At 36.7% G+C, this 18,830-nt stretch overlaps 1 protein-coding gene and 1 long non-coding RNA gene across 5 annotated transcripts in view; one reads left to right on the plus strand and one right to left on the minus strand.

The window, feature by feature from the left end:
- The window catches only part of LOC139977029 (uncharacterized), a 33,734-nt gene that overhangs the window by 13,444 nt on the left and 1,460 nt on the right, over positions 1–18,830 (plus strand). Inside the window, exons 10-14 of the mRNA XM_071985985.1 lie at positions 177–1,160; positions 14,272–14,340; positions 15,157–16,489; positions 17,103–17,274; positions 18,139–18,231. Coding sequence (XP_071842086.1) covers positions 177–1,160; positions 14,272–14,340; positions 15,157–16,489; positions 17,103–17,274; positions 18,139–18,231 — 2,651 coding nt within the window. The remainder of the gene's footprint in view (positions 1–176; positions 1,161–14,271; positions 14,341–15,156; positions 16,490–17,102; positions 17,275–18,138; positions 18,232–18,830) is intronic.
- Positions 6,582–12,191, minus strand: LOC139977030 (uncharacterized). Of its 4 annotated transcripts, none has more exons than XR_011796385.1 (4): positions 12,031–12,191; positions 10,982–11,165; positions 7,689–7,902; positions 6,582–7,164 (listed from the first exon to the last, which is right to left on the minus strand). It is a non-coding gene; the product is annotated as an uncharacterized lncRNA (long non-coding RNA). The 4 variants fall into 4 exon arrangements; XR_011796384.1 differs by having other exon boundaries at positions 11,948–12,191; XR_011796386.1 differs by lacking the exon at positions 10,982–11,165 and having other exon boundaries at positions 7,011–7,164; positions 12,031–12,049.

The raw sequence follows: 18,830 nt of genomic DNA on the forward strand, positions 1-18,830 counted from the left end.
TGTCAACCTTCAGTCCAAGAACTTAAAAGGGTCTGAGGTGTGCTACAGTTTAAGTGTTTTCTTTTTTAATGGTAAGTGTAGTACAATATCTCTTTTGTTTACAAACTTTAACTTAAAGAGGTTTAATATTTAATTAAGTTTGGATGTTTACTACATAGGTATCAATTCATTTTCAGGAGGAGATAATGATGCTGACGATGATGACAACAACAATGATAATGACGATGATGACCATGATGGTGATAATGGTGACGAAGATGATGACCTTGATGGTGATAATGGTGACGATGATGATGACCATGATGGTGATAATGGTGACGATGATGACCATGATGGTGAAAATGGTGACGATGATGACCATGATGGTGATAATGGTGACGAAGATGACCATGATGGTGAAAATGGTGACGATGATGACCATGATGGTGATAATGGTGACGAAGATGATGACCTTGATGGTGATAATGGTGACGATGATGACCATGATGGTGATAATGGTGACGATGATGATGACCATGATGGTGATAAGGGGGACGATGATGACCATGATGGTGATAATGGTGACAAAGATGATGACCTTGATGGTGATAATGGTGACGATGATGATGACCATGATGGTTATAATGGTGACGATGGTGACCATGATGGTGATAATGGTGACGACCTTGATGGTGATAATGGTGACGATGATGATGACCATGATGGTGATAATGGTGACCATGACGGTGATAATGGTGACGACCTTGATGGTGATAATGGTGACGAAGATGATGACCATGATGGTTATAATGGTGACGATGGTGACCATGATGGTGATAATGGTGACGACCTTGATGGTGATAATGGTGACGATGATGATGACCATGATGGTGATAATGGTGACGACCTTGATGGTGATAATGGTGACGATGATGATGACCATGATGGTGATAATGGTGACGATGATGATGACCTTGATGGTGATAATGGTGACGATGATGATGACCACGATGGTGATAATGGTGACGATGATGACAACGATGGTGATAACGATGACAATGATGATGACCATGACGGTAATAACGATGACCATGATGACCATGATAGTGATGACGATGATGATTGGCCACCTCTGCCACTACCTTCTCAGTTGGACCTAACAGGAACAGAAGCATTCTCAGGTATGACAACTTCAGTAAATAATGATCCTACTTGCGCTATTGAAATTTGACCCTTCCACACAACCCACATGTCCACAGATAAACAGAACATCAAGGTCTTTGATTAGAAGTAATCTACTGGATTGTTGGAACAAACTTCCCTAAAAGCACACCTGCTATCTTTCCAAAGACAATGATGCTGTTTATTGTTGTTTATGGGAATAAAGATAATAGCCTCATCTGGCAATGTCTTTCAATCAGTATCAATAATCTCTCAATCAAACTCTTCTCACCAAAATGAAAACTCACTGGCTAATCACTACATACAACTACAGAGAAGTTATGATGTACTTGGCAAATTTCACCCCCTTGTATTGTGATATTTTAATCATTATCAGAATAGTATACAATGTATCTCTGACATCCTAACCTAGAAGTTGTGCAGCAATTGTTTGAGACAGAAAGCAGGGCTACATCAACTTCAATCTATCGACTTTTACTTCATAAGCATTCAAAACACAATTTGATTAGTTGGCAATTTGATTGTTAAGTGCTGTCAACATCTTCTCAAAATGGTAGTCATTAAAAAATTATTCTGTGAGCATGACATCATCGCTGGCATTACTTGATGAGTCTGTTTTTGCGAGAGAGTATTCTCGAGCTTAGATGTGGGTCTCAGCTCTGGAGGGGGGACAGAATTCCACGCCGTTTCGTTTATCTGTACATATGTCACAATGTCGAATCTACTGAATCCTAAAAGCAGTGTCAAAAAATGAAGTTTAATAATGCATAAATTTCAGTTTTACGTGGATATTTTACTCCAGATATTAATTATTTGTCATAATTGGATCTAAATGTAAAGAAAATGACTGCAGTTTACATCATTTTTTTGCTAAGACTACGAGTTGTAGAAAAATGATGACGTCAAACCAAAAAGTTTGGCACGGAGCCATGGCCACAGAAAACGTTTCTGTGCGTAATGCATCACGTATAATTCATCGCCGAGTTGCCTTGTTGTGTACGTAATGTCGTATGTCATACGAACCATCAACAGACAGCAATAGTACTGCATCAACGATACTATACATACTATGCCTGTCTATATTCGGTAAAACTACTTGATGTAAACTCTCACTAATATTTCTTATACATTCTTGAAGTATTTCGCTTGAATGTTAGGCGTAGGTTAAGAAAAGAAGTGGCTCTGCGGGACGAAAGCAGTTTTGCTTAAATCACGATATCTTGGCCTTTCGGGGTCTGGAATTTAAGGCACAAGTTGTTCTCAATACCGTGCGAGATTCACGAAAGTAGCCTAGCCGTAGCGTTACGTAGTAGGACATAACGTTAACCTTTCATTGCAATGTGACATAGGCTAAGCTATATGGCAACCAGTTCGTCACCTAAAATGTTTTGGGCGGAACAGAGACAATTGCTCTGACCAGAATCTCCTTATAGAAATTGCGTGGTATTTCTTTGTTTGTCACCCCATTTGAAAACATTGGGTTATGAATGAATATAAATGGACCACTGTCACAAATTATGCTAGGCACCCCAGTAACTAATTCTTAGTTATAGGCCTACTCAGCATATTACTTGTACCTGTTAGTGTTACTGCCTAGGCTATGAACAGTAAGTTCTAACTCTAAAAAATTAAAAGTAATAAGCTCAGTGGCAGTTACGCAAAACCTAGCTAATATTGGTTTGGGGTGCATCGTGTACACCTAGCAAAATAGCCTAACGTTAGGTAGCCTACAAATATATGTGTATAACCTTTTTTTTAGTCGCATGATTTGAATCTTTGTTACGGCAGTGGTAAACCTGATGTAGACTATGCCTAACAATATAGTTTATTTTACGGTAGAAAAAAAGGATCAGGAGGGACATTCAAGTCCCCATCAAGGACCCTATAGGAGAGAGAAAAAAACTGAAGACACAAACCCTCAGACCCGATTACAATGCTTAAAGTGCTTGTCCAAAGCATTCTTAAACCCATTGAAATTACTTGCAAGTACAACTTTCGCAGGCAAACGGTTCCACTCATTCACAACCCTATTAGAAAAAAAGTTATGCCGAATATTAATCCTACTTGTGACTTTTGGAGTTTAAGACAATGACCTCTGGTACAACTACTATTAGCAAACATGAAAAAGTCGGTAAAGGATAAATTGTCAAAAAACTATCTTGAAAACCTGAATCAAGTCCCCACGTAACCTCCTAAGCTCCAGTGTGGTGAGATTCAACAATTGTAACCGCCTAAAATAAGGAACACTCTTTAAGGAACTAATCATTCTAGTAGCCCGCCTCTGGACCTTTTCAAGTACTTCCTTATCCTTAACAAAATATGGGTTCCAAGCCTGCACAGCATATTCCAGATGAGGCCTAACCAACTGCTTATAAAGCCTAACTACGATGTCCTCTTTCAGAAAACTGAAGTTCCTCTTGATCATACCTTAAACCCTTTTACCTCTTTTAGCAGCTTCAAGATGGCAATGTTTAGAAGGTTGCAGAGATGAGTCAATGTAGATACCTAGGTCTCTTTCAACAGAGACCTCCTGTTATGTTAGGCCTAATAAAATTGAGGTGGCACTGAAGAAGTCATGGGATATTTAAAGTTGGGAAGGGACTTTCTCTAATACTTTCCCAGATTATTTTCATCATCTCTGATTTGGCTTCCTAAAATTGCAGAAGAACATACAATGTACATGTTTACAGGTGAAAAATAAAAGTTATTTCTGCACCTGATATTTGTGTGCGGAAAGTGATCAGCGGAAAGTATGGGATGCCGAGAGTAACAGAAACTGCCTAGGCCTACCGTGTAGATTCTAATCGTAGTAAAAATACTACTAAAGACTAAACTTGAAGGGTAATAGCATATGAAATCAGTCTCACAAGTAAACTTCTCTGGCAGCAGTTGTACTCCCCAAACATAATGACGCATTACAGGATTAGCCTAATGAGCAATGGATGTTGCATTTTTTGTAAGTTAATACATCAATGAATTATTCATGAGCAGCAAAACAATTTCTCTCCCTGGGATAAGAAATTAGTGAAAATAAAGGTAGCCACCCACCTACTACATTTTCCATATTCTGTCCTGTATACATTGGTTAATTGAGATTTTGCCATCACCCCATGTTAGAGGCTCACAAGAATATAGCCCAGGCTAGGCCTTAAACAGCCACTGGTCCAATTTTGTATGTAGTATGTAATGTTGGTTCAATTTTACCTACTGTGTACTATATCACACAGTACTCTGCACCTGTACAATGCAGAATAAACCCCACGCTAGGCCTTAAATAGCCACTGGTCCAATTTTTATTTTGGTATGTAATTAATATTGGTTCGTTATTACCTACTGTGTTTACTGTATCAAACAGTACTCTGCACCTATACACTGTGTACAGACACAATGCAATTTGCACATTGTATACATTTGGATGGGTTTTATGGGAGGGCATCTTTCGTACGCAGTTGCCATAATTGACGTAAATCATCATAGTACCACCGTAGTGGAACTCATATGATCATACGAACGAGTGGGAGGAGGTAGTCTTCTGGTTATTTTTCCACATGCCAATCACCTTGTAGGTCAATGTTAGCTTATTAGCTTACTATGAAGCTGGAAAAAGAGATTTCATATTTATTCAGGGTAAGGAACATGACATGACTCACAAGCTGAAAGCTCAAGCCTTGTAAACTTTCCTAACACCTACGTACCAACTCTACATACTGTATTAAGAACCAAGAACTCAATGAGTAACAAGAAATTTAGGAAAATGTAATATTTTTCTCGCACATTCAATATTCTTGTGTGTGACCTATTGAACCCATCCACACACAAATCATACTTGTTCATGTAGTAAAACAACCGCATCTATAAACCTTTGCTGTCTGTTAATTATGTGAATGTGCTTTTGAATATCTGCAAAATGAGTAAAGGAAACTTTGGAAAGTGCTAAGCTTCAAAAAGGTGATAAGGGGATGCATACACTATACTTTTTTTGCCAGATAAAGCTGACTGACCACTATTTTGAATTATTAAGTTGCCCCAGATTAAATTTTCTTACCCAATTATATTTTTTTCTGTGAAGAATCAGAGAATGACGATTGGCCGCCACCACCACCACCCCCAGGTGAAAATTCCAGTTAATACCTGTTGAACTGGTTTTAACAGGTACCTGTTGCAACTGGTATTTGGTGACAGGTAATAACAGGTATTAACGGGTGTTAACTGGTATTGACAGGTACTAACTGGTATTAACAGGTTTCAACTGTTTTCATCAGGCATAACAGTTTTTAACTGGTATTAGTTGGTATTAACAGGTTTCAACTGTTTTCAACAGGTTTCAACAGGCACAACAGCTTTAGCTGGTATTAACAGGTATTAACTGGTAATAACAGGTTTCAACTGTTTTCAACAGGCATAACAGTTTTTAACTGGTATTAACCGGTTTCAACTGTTCTCAACAAGTTTCAACAGGCACAACAGCTTTTAACTGGCATGAACAGGTATTAACTGGTAATAACAGGTTTCAACTGTCTTCAACAGGCGCAACAGCTATTAACTGGTAATAACATACTGTATGAACTGGTTTCAACTGTTTTCAACAGGGGTAACAGGTTTTAACTGGTTCTGTTTTCAACATATCTTTACTGGTATTGAAAACGTTTGAACAGGTAAGAACATGTATGGAAGGTTTTAAGCTGGTTATAACAGTAGGATTTTCCACAGGTTCAATTGTTTTCAACAAGTTATCTGGTGAAAACAGGTAGCGATGAATTTCAACAGGTTCAAATTACTCTTTATAGTTGCACATGATGTAGGTCTAACACTTAACAAGCAAGTTTAGGCGAGGGAGAACTTCCAGCAGATGGAGTAAAAATCACTGTTAACAAAAATCTGAAAATATCACTTTATTCCAACAAAGTTAAGACAAGTTAATGGATCAAACATGAATGGCAAAAGTATAGTACTGCACAATAATGCAAAGTTGAGGGCAATGAAAAAGAAAACATAAATTTGGAGTCTAACAAGAAAGCAAACTTCTGAAGCAAACGCTTTCATATTACACATTAAAAACTTACATATATTATGAAATACCAACTAAATATGTTCATTAAAACAATGGTTTCATGTATTGCTGTGGCAATTAAGAAAGGAAACTCTATCTGTTAAAACAATATAAAGGTTAATTTTTTATCAATCATTATATCAAAATAAAAGTTACAGCTGAATAGATAAAAGTTATTCAAGAGTTAGCATTACCAAACTATGTAGTGTGCAATTCTGCATGCTAGGCAGACAATAATAATAGCTAGTCAGACAGTAACCTTTTGAGAGGAATTCATTCTTAAATTGGCTACCAATCAGATCTTAAAAAACAATATTTACCTACAAAGCATGCATTTGTAATGCATATTTATACTGAACACATATGTGACGACAATATACTGTCTATTCAGGAGTTTGAATAAAAATCTGAATACTGTTTAATGGCATTTGTACATACTGATTACTAGAAATGTTAGTTCTTTAAAAAAAATAAGGCAAAAGTGGAAAGATGACTTTGCCAAGTAAAAGTCAACATCAGTCTATAATAGTCATGGTTAAACCACTTTCAAGAAAAAACTGTCCAGAAGGTCTCCATTGAAAACTTAAGTTGTAATTGAAAGCAACATACTTTCGATTTCCTGAATTTAATTAAAAAACTAAATACCATATAATGGCAAACAATAACTGTTTAAAACATAATAATAAATATAGGTTTAATCCTACTTTGAAAAAAGAACTGTCTAAAAAAATTCCTCTGAAAAGTTAACTTGTCAGTGACAGCAATATGCTGTCAGTTTGAATAAAACTAAAGACTGTTAATGGTAAGCAATAACCATTGAAAAAAATAATATGATACTAATGTTTTAAGGCCTTTGTTTTACGATTGACGTCAGCTTCTCGGATATGTATTTGCTGAACCTTGCAGCTTCCTCAGTAAACTGCAGCTTTCTTTCAAACGTTCCACGAATTTTGCTGCAAGAAACAAAGTGTAGGAACACTTAAGAATTGACTTATCATGATTAACAGTAACAGTGTGGTCCTAAAACTTAACAAACTCTCTTGCATTGCTAGATGAGCGCTTTCATGGAAAGTTAAGGTCAAACTTTTCTATGGTTTAGAATGTCTCACGATATTTATCTCTGTTGGTATCCAACCTGAATGGACTAGCAATCACAGTCTAACGGAGAACATTCTTTTGGTTTAGAATTTGGGTTTGCTCAATCTTTTGGTTGGAAAAACTACACCACTATGGTAGTTTGATTGTAGGCTTCCTGTCAGAACTCAAAGGCAATTAAGAACCAACCAAAATGATATCAGTTGTTAACTCATGATACTGGAATGCATAATCCTACTGATAAATAGTTCTGTCAGTGTTAAAAAGTTACTTACTCCTGAAAAACAGCTTATTCAGTAAATTATATTGTACACTTGTGTACTAAGTCATGAGCTTGTAATATAAATGGTAACTTGTTTGAAAGCTTTTCATAATGGCTAACCTTCCATAGCATTAAGCTTCACGGGAGACAACAGCGGTTTTGCATCTCTGTCACTGTTGAATCGTGTGCAAGCATTCCCAACGACTTTCGTTTTCAAAGTGTTGGTACCCCAAATCAACACCAGTAAAGTCTTCACGAACATAGAGTGTTTCTCTTAACTACAAATGGCCTCCCACTTGTCTTCAGGAAGCCCAAAATCTGCACCAATATTGACCTGTGAACAGAAAATATGATATACCTGTAAGCATATATACAGATATAGCACATGATAACTCACATTATCATAAACATACATTAACATTAAAATTTTATATCAACATATTGGGAGGTAAACATTTAAATCAAGGTCCCTCAAGTTATAAGCCAGGAATAGCAGCTTTACCAAATAATTACTAGCTTTGCACTATAACACCAAGCTATTTTTCAAAGCTTAATAACCATGTTTATAATTATCCCAAATCAGTAAAAAATTGGCCAAACTTATGACGCTTGTACGTAAATGATGTACCAGACTGTTTTTGGTTCCTTGCTTTAGCAAAAGGAACCTATGCAGTCAGGTTGGCGTGTGTGTGTGTGTATGTGTGTGTGTGTGTGTGTATGTGTGTGTGTGTGTGTGTGTCTGTGACACTTGCTTGGGTACGCTCTATCTCAATAAGGGAATGTTGGATTGAGGCCAAACTTGGACTATAGATCCGCCATATGGAGAAGGTGTGCCCTATTGTTTTTGGTGCCCACAAAGGTCACCAAAGGTCAGTTATGGTCCAAAAACCGAAAATATTAAAACTGCAATAACTCCCAGTGCCAATGTGCGACAAGATTGATATTTTGGGACAAGTTGTGAACTGGTTAGGGGAGCATTTTCAAACTTAACGGTCATGTGATCCAAGGTCACCAAAGGTCAATTAATGATAAAAAACTAGTATTTTTGCAATAACTTGAGAACGAAATGTCTGTTAGGGTTGGGAGTTGCCTCATTGTAATCCAATTGTCGACCAGCATCTGGGTGACCCTTGACCTCAATTTGACCTCTGGTGACCTTTTCGTGTTTTTGGGATTTTTACAGTTTCGATGCTATTTTCAGATGTCAAAGGTACCTTCTGATCATAAATGTCAATAGGTTGACCCCGTGTGACCTTTATGTGCGAAGTTATATGGGGTCAAAGTTTTTCGGTCGGAGTTAGGATAGCTGTACAGACTTTTCGTTTTGTTTTTTGGAATTAGGAGATTAAACTACATCTGAAACCAAGGTCAAAAGGTCAAAGGTCACATTAGAAAAAATGTGCTTATTTTGGGAGGAAACAAGCAAAAAAGAAAATGTTTGGTTTTGATGCTAGATTTGGATATCAAAGGTACCTTCCGATCAAAAATGTCAATTGGTTGACACCCGTGTGACCTTCGTGTGCGAAGTTATACAAGGTCAAAGTTAATTTTCAGACATTTAATGCAACAAGTCCCAGTTCCAAGGTGTGACATGGTTGATATTTTTGGACAAGTTGCAAATGGTGTAGGGAAATATTTTCAAACTTAACAGTCATGTGATCCGAGGTCACCAAAGGTCAATTAATGTCAAAAAACTAGTATTTTGGGGGTAGAAAATGGGCAAAGAAAAAAATGTTTGAATTTTTATAGTTTGATGCTCTAATTTAGGTCTCATCAATCAAAAATGTCAATAAGTTGACCCAAGGTGACCTTTGTATGTTAATTTATATGAGGTCAAAGTTTATTTTCAGACATTTAGTGTAATAACTCCCAGTGCCAAGGTGTTACACAGTTGATATTTTGAGACAAGTTGCAAATGGTATAGGGGAATATTTTCAAACTTAACGGTCATGTGATCCGAGGTCACCAAAGGTCAATTAATGATAAAAAACTAGTATTTTTGCGATAACTTGAGAACAAATTGTCCGTTAGGGTTGGGAGTTGCTTCAATGTAATCCAATTGTAGACCCGCATCTGGGTGACCCTTGACCTCAATTTGACCTCTGGTGACCTTTTAGTGTTTTGTGGATTTTTACAGTTTCGATGCTATTTTCAGATGTTAAAGGTAACTTCTGATCATAAATGTCAATAGGTTGACTCCCGTGTGACCTTCGTGTGCGAAGTTATATGAGGTCAAAGTTAATTTTCAGACATTTAATGCAATAACTCCCAGTTCCAAGGTGTGACAAGGTTGATATTTTTAGAGTAGTTGCAAATGGTATAGGGGAATATTTTCAAACTTAACGGTTATGTGATACAAGGTCACCAAAGGTCAATTAATGATAAAAAACTAGTATTTTTGCGATAACTTGAGAACAAATTGTCCGTTAGAGTTGGGAGTTGCTTCAATGTAATCCAATTGTAGACCCGCATCTGGGTGACCCTTGACCTCAATTTGACCTCTGGTGACCTTTTCGTGTTTTGTGGATTTTTACAGTTTCGATGCTATTTTCAGATGTTAAAGGTAACTTCTGATCATAAATGTCAATGGGTTGACCCCCATTTGACCTTCGTGTGCGAAGTTATTTGAGGTCAAAGTTAATTTTCACACATTTAATGCAATAACTCCCAGTGCCAAGGTGTGACAAGGTTGATTTTTTTGGACAAGTTGCAAATCGTATACCGTAGGGGAATATTTTCATACTTAACGGTCATGTGATCCATGGTCACCAAAGGTCAGCTAATGTTAAAAAAGTAGTATTATGGGGGGAGAAAATGGGCAAAGAAAAATGTTTGAATTTTTACAGTCATGCTCTATTTAGGTCTCACCGATCAAAAATGTCAATTGGTTGACCTCCGGGTGACCTTTGTGTGTGAAGTTACATACAAGTTCAAAGTTAATTTTTTGACATTTAATGCAATTAAATCTCAATGCCAAGGTGTGACATGGTTGATATTTTGGGACAAGTTGTGAATGGGGTGGTGGAACATTTTGAAACTTAAAGGTCATGTCATCTGAGGTCACCATTGTTATCATATCTGTTGACACGCTTGTAGGTCTCCTATATTTCTTACATTTTCGACGCCATATTTAGATCTCAAAAGTGCCTTTTGATAAAAAATCCGATCACATTTTGTGATCACAAAAGTGTTGGCTATAGTGTTGGTTACTTTATGGGAACATGTAGGACCACAATTACTTGGACTATTTCAGCCCAATCTTGCTTGATAATATTATGTGTATTGTCATATACCCCAAGCAAGGAACCACAGTGCCCTTGGGCTCTTGTTTTATATATATATTATATATAAACAGGTTATGAAAAGTATCTAAATAATATCATTACACATTTGGGTACAATAGTTAAACTCACCCTTCCATCTTTTTTCTCTATGGCACTTGTTCCTTTGCTTTTTGGACTCTTGGATAAACTCTTAATATCATCTTACACCATTATGTCTTTAAGCCATATACGTTCTCCTCTTCTGTTGTTGCCCCCACACTGATGTCGTACATCACAGGAAACCTCACCTGGATATTTGGTTTTTCAATTCTTCCTGGAAAAAGGAAATAGCAAAGCAGCAGTAGTCATGAATCATTTGAAAAAATGAAATAAAGTTGTCACCACAAAGTGATGTGAGATTTGCTTCCACAATAGTCTGAAAAAAAGGATTCCCAAAGTCTGAGGCAGACTGTATAAAGCTGAACATTTGAACCAGAGTGTCATCATTGCAACCAGAATCAAATGCCCAGACTACAGAGATAATAAAACATGGGCTAAATCTTTGTTTGTTTTTAAGATCTAAAAATACAAGATTTTAGAAACACAAATGCACTGAGCCAACTTATTTATAGGCCTAATTGTTTTAAGTTGTTATTTTGCTTGCTCACTTAACAAGTCTTATTTAGACCTAGGCTAGAGAAGAAACAGTTCTTTGTCACACTAAGTCAGTTTGTCTTTCACTCGTTTTTTTAGTCTTACTAGTAGTAGCACTAAAGTACATAATACCGGTGACTAGCCAACATAATTTGTTCAGCATACTGTAACAGTAAGTTTGAAGGTCTAGCCTTGTTTTATTCAATATCACATAGCCTACCCATTTAGATTCACATGGGAAATTCAAGAAATCTTTACCAAATGAGTGTAGACCTAAGCTTCAAGTAAACTACAGTATTGAAACTCAGTCCCAGCATTTGTTTGGAAATAAATTAGAAGATTATGTGCGACTGTTCAATCTAGCCCAATACACACATAACACATTGTTAATTGGTGTTTAGAATGCACAGGTTAGTGTTGAGAATGCACTGCAGTACTCAATAGAAAACCTAGGCTACTCACTGTCATTGCACTTGTGTATTGCGAAACGCTAGCCTAACAACGGTCACAAGTGCCAGTGGCCTAACAATCAACGTTAGTTTTACCTCCAAGTTTAAGGAACAACAGGTAGGCCGATGGTGGCGGTTAACACTTCCATTCTTCTATAGATCTTCTTGGTTGATTAACAGTTGAAAGTTGCTTAGAGTGATCGTATTAAACCATGCCAAGCAATGCTTACGCTGTGCAATGCAAGTTGCCGTTGCTCCTCGGTTTCGAAATTGAATATGGTGTTGAAGTCAAAGTTCAACCTCGTACAAAACGTGATTATCGAAAAAATTTAAAAAATTGTCTTTGGCCCCAATTTGAGAGTTTCATGTCACAAAAAATTACAAATATCATTAATTGGTATCAAAAATTTAAAACAACAGTAAATAAGAAAGAATTAAATCATAATACAATTTAAACATTAACTATTTTTATCTTGATCTTGACTTGGCAATATGTGTCTTACTTTCTTGGACTATGAATCACTGATCTAAATATAGATGCGAGCTCGTCTCAATCTTTTGATGTATGTGCATGCTACGTATTCATATACTATCTGGAAGAACTCTCTCATAAATTTAATGTGAATTTTTCATTTTACCTTAATGTACCAAATAGGATAAACAATTCAGTGATCAGACATATGTTATACCACATCTTTGCAGTGGCAAAGCCATCGAGGGCGGGGAAGGGGGGGGGGCAGGGGAAAGAGTACCTCCACACATTTTTTGGGGGGACGTGATGTCCGACGGTGAAAAAAACGAAGGGAGCAAAAAAAGAGGAAATAATTGCATTATTTTGCATATAAGCCCTTTATGAGAAACAAAAATTTTCAAGCCCCCCTCCCCTCATAAACCTTCTCAGACAACGGTGATCCACCATTATGTGCCTTAAAGTGGAGACAGAAATTTGAACCAACTGGTACCTGTTGAATGCAACTGGTGTAACAGGTACCTGTTAAACCAGTTGTTTTCAACAGGTACCTGTTAAACCAGTTGTTTTCAACAGGTACCTGTTAAACCAGTTGTTTTCAACAGGTACCTGTTAAACCAGTTGTTTTCAACAGGTACCTGTTTAACCAGTTGTTTTCAACAGTTACCTGTTTAACCAGTTGTTTTCAACAGTTACCTGTTAAACCAGTTGTTTTCAACAGGTAGGCCTACCTGTTAAACCAGTTGTTTTCAACAGGTATTTTACCTGTTGAAAGCAACTGGTTTAACAGGTACCTGTTAAAACCAATTGGTACCTGTTACAGCTTACGGGTAATTTACCTGTTGCAACAGGCAATTAACTGGTATAAACTGGTTTTGGTCACAATACCTGTTAAAACCAGTTGTCGTTAACAGGTACCTGTTAGTCCCTGTTGGTTCCGGTTAAAACCAATTGAAATTGTAACAGGTAATAACAGGAATTTTCTCCTGGGCCACCTCCCCCTCAAGAAAATTTCATGGCTGATATCTTTGGTAAGAATGTCAGATTCTTGATATGTTTCAATACACACACAAACTTACGATAAGTTTTCAAGAAACCAAATCATCTTTTGCACATAGGTAGTCTTCAATCACACCTTCACAATGAAGGTCACATTTCTCAAAATCTTAATTTTTGTCTTTCTGTAAAAAATTTCTTTCACTCCTAGTTGGTAGTAAACTGTATTTGTGAAGGGTTTATTGTTAGGATTACAGAAGAATCTCATTTTTCACTAATGTATTAATTAATTTTCAGGAGATGATGATTGGCCACCTCTGCCACTTCCTTCTCAATTGGAGTTAGCAGGAACAGAGACACACTGAGGTATGGAAACTTATGTATTAAGCGGACACTTTGTGTGTTAAATAACATGTGACACCACTGTTTTGAGATGCAAGAAATCAATACTGAAAGCAAAAGATGACTTATTTTTAAGTAACTCTGTACAGCTCAAAATATAAAGATACCGTCAAAGCTGCTACATAACATGACAAAGGACATTACCTTTTCTCGGTGAAAATATCATATATATGGGAAATTAACCAAGGGATGTCACTTCATTTTATGCAAAAAGACAGCACATCATTTTGTAGCTATGGCAATAATTATTATGAATATTTAAACACCCTTTTTTTCCGGCAGGAGAAACCGTTTTTTGTTGTTGTAAAGTATTGATATATTGCATTGTGGGAAAACTGTGCAATCTTGTTCTTGATTTGCATATATTTTCTCTTCAACAGAGAAAATGGTTTTCCTGGACAGCAGTCCAGGAGAATATGAAGACTTCTATAGACTTTATTTCACATCAATATGTTTTACTTTATTATTAGGAGGAGAAGATAATGATTGTCCATCCCTATCTCCCCAAGTAGATGTAACAGAAACAGACACAAATTCAGGTTTGCAAAACTTTAAGTATTAAGTTGATAAATTATTTGTCACACATGTGGCAGCTTGACTGTTTTAATTCAGAACCAAGTATTCATCAAAAGGTATTTAAATTATTTCGCCCATATTAATGCTTCTTTCATTTGACAGTTTTTATTGTCATTACATATATACAAAGTATGCTCATGTGAAATCACATAACCTGTAACACAGTTTTTTTTACCCTCATATTCTTTAAGCAAAAACTCCTTGGATGAGACTTCCAATCTGTTTGAGTGATATTGCTTAAAACAATATTCCAGCAGCAAAGATTATTGTTTTTATAATTCATACTCGATTTCCTGCATCCTGATAGCATTTGAGTTTCTGAAATGTTATGTATCATTGAAGGTACCTGGCAATTAAACCAAAATAAGTGACATCATCACATTATTCAAACCTTTAAACAGTCAAAATCTCAGTTTTGCAGATAAAGCACATCATATAAACAAAAATGAATGATTTAGACCCTCAAGATTGCTTATATGCTACGATTTTGCATAATACCACTGTGTAATAAAACATACAACAAATTGAGGATAAACCCTTGAAAGGCATCCAAATTGACAGACTGCACAATTTTTATGTTTTAAATTAATTTGTTGGAGAGATATTGCAAGATGCACTGGATATAAAATAAAGTTCCAAGTATCAGTAACAATTTGCTACGTACATCTAAAATGTCTTGCATTCATTTCAAAAAAGATGTTTTAATTGAGTTATCCAGTATATTCTATATGCTCATATTATATCACAATTTAATTTTTTTAACCCTTCAATATTTTCAGCTGCATGCAGCTCAACAGTGACAAGGTATCCAAGGGTAACTCTGCCAATGTACACTAAAACCAACGGAGGCAGAAGTTATGACAAGTTCCAGTCCTGTTTCGTCTGTGCGAAAGTAGTAAAAAGTAAGATGGCTCGCCACTTGAGTATCCACGCCGATGCAGAGGCTGTAGTGGCAGATGCCATTAACGATTCAAACAAAGAGAGACGATCGAAAAAACTGGAGGCCCTACGACTAATGGGAAACTTCAACTATAATGTGGAGGTTTTGAAAAAAGGAGTTGGAGAACTCATAGTTGTAAGGAGGTCACATTATGCTAAGGTTGTAGAAGATTATCTGCCTTGCCTCAAGTGCTACGGTTTTATTGAGATCAGTGAGCTGTGGAGGCATGTCTCCAATTGTAACCTAAATGACCACATTTCCATTGGAAAAAGTGAAATGGATCCAGATTGGGCAAAGGATACAACACTCACTGCCAAATGCAGAATGCTGTTGAGTGGTGCTCTTCATGGCAAAAACACACTCTTCTTGAGTGATAATTTCAAGGACTTAAGAAGAGATGTCATATCCAAAGTAAGGGATGATGAAGTGAAGAGGGTGTTGGAGGCAGATGAGCTGATATTGATGTTTGGCGCCTCCCTGCTAGAAAGACTGGGAGCACTGAGGTGGCACGTGATCTCTCAGAGAATGAGGCAGCTGGCCAGATTGCTGATCACATTCAAGTTAACAAATGGAGAGACATCACTGATGGAACTCATTGATGCGAGCAGATTTGACAATGTGGTGGTCTGTGTGAGGGGTATTTGTGGCAATGCAAAACAGCAAACTGTTGCTGGAGTGAATATGTTCACCAGCCCTTCATATGGGCTTCACATTGGACATTCTCTTGTTAAGTGCTCCATGTTAAAGCGTGGAAGGGCGATCAGGCTGAAAAACCACGCAATGAAAGAGGAGGCAGTGTCTTTCCTGGAGCTCATGGAAGGGCAAGATTGGATTTCAAAAATTTCATCTCCAGCCTTGCAAAGCCTAAAAGAACGCCGCTTCAATACGGTTGATGGACTGCCGTCCACATCAGACCTACAACAATTGAGATCCTGGACTCTGGAAAAATTCCAGAGGGCTCAGAAGAGGTTAGTTGAAACGCCGGATGAGTTTCAATGGAAACAGCTGGTGAACTCTACATTTGTGCTGGCCACTACATTTAACAAAAGGAGAAGTGGAGAGGTGGCCAGGATGAGCCTTTCCTCCTACGTTAAACGGCCAAAGTGGCAAGATCTGAGAAACGAGGAGATGAAGAATGCCCTCAGTCCCCTGGAGCTGAAAATAGCAGACAGGTATGTTTGTTAGAAAATACTAGTGAAGATGGGGTGATGGCGATAACTTTTGAAGAAAATATATGTTAAGCTGGTTAACATCTTTTGCTTGCATTAGACCAATTGCTAGGACTTTTGGATGTTAACTCATCATTTGAATGGGAGTGTCCTGTGAGCGTTTGAATTTACTAAATTGTTTTCCCAAATTGCAGGAACATTTGAATAAACTTGATGTTCATTGATCAATAAAGGAAACATTACAAAACCTGAAGCAAATTTTAATGACAGACGTCAAGAGGAAAGTGAATAGCGTATTTGGAAGAAAACTTCATGGAAAGCTATGTATTTTACAACTCACTATCCCTCTTTTAATATGATTAATTTTTCTTGTAATTACCAAATCGAAAAGAACATGCATAATGAAAAACATGTTTCCAACAATTTGCTTTGATCCTTGTGTTCAAAGATGTACAAAGGTGTCTGTTATATATATATATATATATATATATATATATATATATATATATATATATATATATATATATATATATATATATATATATATATATATATATATATATATATATATTGATATTTGTTTTCATTGAACTGTTTTAATTTCAATATTTTATAGATTTGACATGGTTCAACTGCCTGGTAAAAGGGGACAAAGAGTTCCACTGCTGTTGAAACCAGAATGGGTGGAGGCAATGGACTTGCTTGTGAAACTGAGAGAAAAGTGTGCTGTTCACAGCAAGTTCTTCTTTGGTGTTCCCGGCAAAGACAGCCACATAAACTCTTGGAAGGTATGATCTATGTTTACAAAAGTATGTTGTGTTTGAGAAATTGTGCCTCAACCATCAAACAAAGGTTCACCATTTGATGACTGTTTGTTGTCATCATTTTCTTTCTTGAAACCATGTGCTACTGATGATAGTAGCTCAAGTTGGTCCAGGTTGGAATTAAAAGGTGGGGGGGGGGTGGAGGAGGTGGAATCCATTGACACCTAGATTTTAGGGAATTCTGTAAGATTATACTTTGTTCATCAGATTATGACATATTGTCATCTTATATTTTGTTTAGCAAGCATGTTGCTAATTAGTAGTGCAGTCATAACTATAACCAAAGTTTCATTGAGCCAACTGCCAACCTAGCAATGGCCTGCAAGATGACAATTACCAAATAAGTACAGTTCACCTTTCAAATAGTATCTTAAGTACCATTCAAATGGTAACTGAATACCTTCTAGTTAAACTTTAGAAGATATCTATAGATATTCTATTTACTTCATCAGAATCTTATTCAGCAACACAGCCTTGGCAGTAAGGGTGACTGAATCATTCACATTGTCTTTTGCACTTTGCTTTCATTCTTTTTAAGAAATGAAATATTGTACGGGGTTTCCAAAATGTGACAACAAAGTGAACTCTACATTTCTAAACTGCATTCTTACAAAGTAATTTTTCTGCAGATGTCATGGAATATGGAAACACAAATTTTTATATCATTTTATATCATACCAACACTGCTTACCTTTAGCCTTCTACAGTACATTGATATATGCATCATTTTGTTAGTTGTTGTTTAGGTATATAATGAACTTCAGTAGCAGTTGTTAACACTTAATTGGATGGAATCCAATACAACCTTCATATTTTATTTTACTTAAGGTTATTCGTGACATGGCAGTTGAGGCCAAGTGTGAAAACCCTCAGCTGATTTCCACAACAAGGATGAGGAAGTATACTGCCACTGTGCTTCAGGTATTGTGTTAAAGTAGTTCGTTATTTGTATTAAATTTACATCACCTTGACCTGTGTTCCTGAAAAGTTGAACTGTTTTCTCCTTGCATCAGCACTTTCTTTCCGTGGTGTTTTTGTTCCTTGCTGAAAGCTAAACGGGAATGTATCCATGTAGTTTGGGGTGTGTGTTACATGACATTTAAGTTTGTATGCACGATAAACTCAACAATGGAAAGATTGATCGATACCATACTTGGTGTGGGTGACCCATAATACTTAGATGAATCTTATTTATGTTGGTGCTCATATGATGAATATTAATGAGGTCACATGGTCAAATAAAAAACCCTAAAATTACAAGAACTCAGCATTAATCTTAAGTCTCAGTTTTTTCAAACTTGTTATAGTGTTAGGAGGCAGGACTTAGCATTATAACTGTAGCAAATCTTTGTATGCCCAATAATGTTACAAGGAAATGAATAATCACTACCATACTGGTGGATTGCCTGAAGTGAGTAAATAAACCCTGTGGATTTTGGTGCCTCTGGGTCAAATGTTGCAATCTTCAAATGACAATAAATTTGACAACCATAGGCGTGTATATCTTCAAAATTGGTACA

Source organism: Apostichopus japonicus, chromosome 12 (genome assembly GCF_037975245.1).
Source record: "Apostichopus japonicus isolate 1M-3 chromosome 12, ASM3797524v1, whole genome shotgun sequence".
NCBI lineage: Eukaryota > Metazoa > Echinodermata > Holothuroidea > Aspidochirotida > Stichopodidae > Apostichopus > Apostichopus japonicus.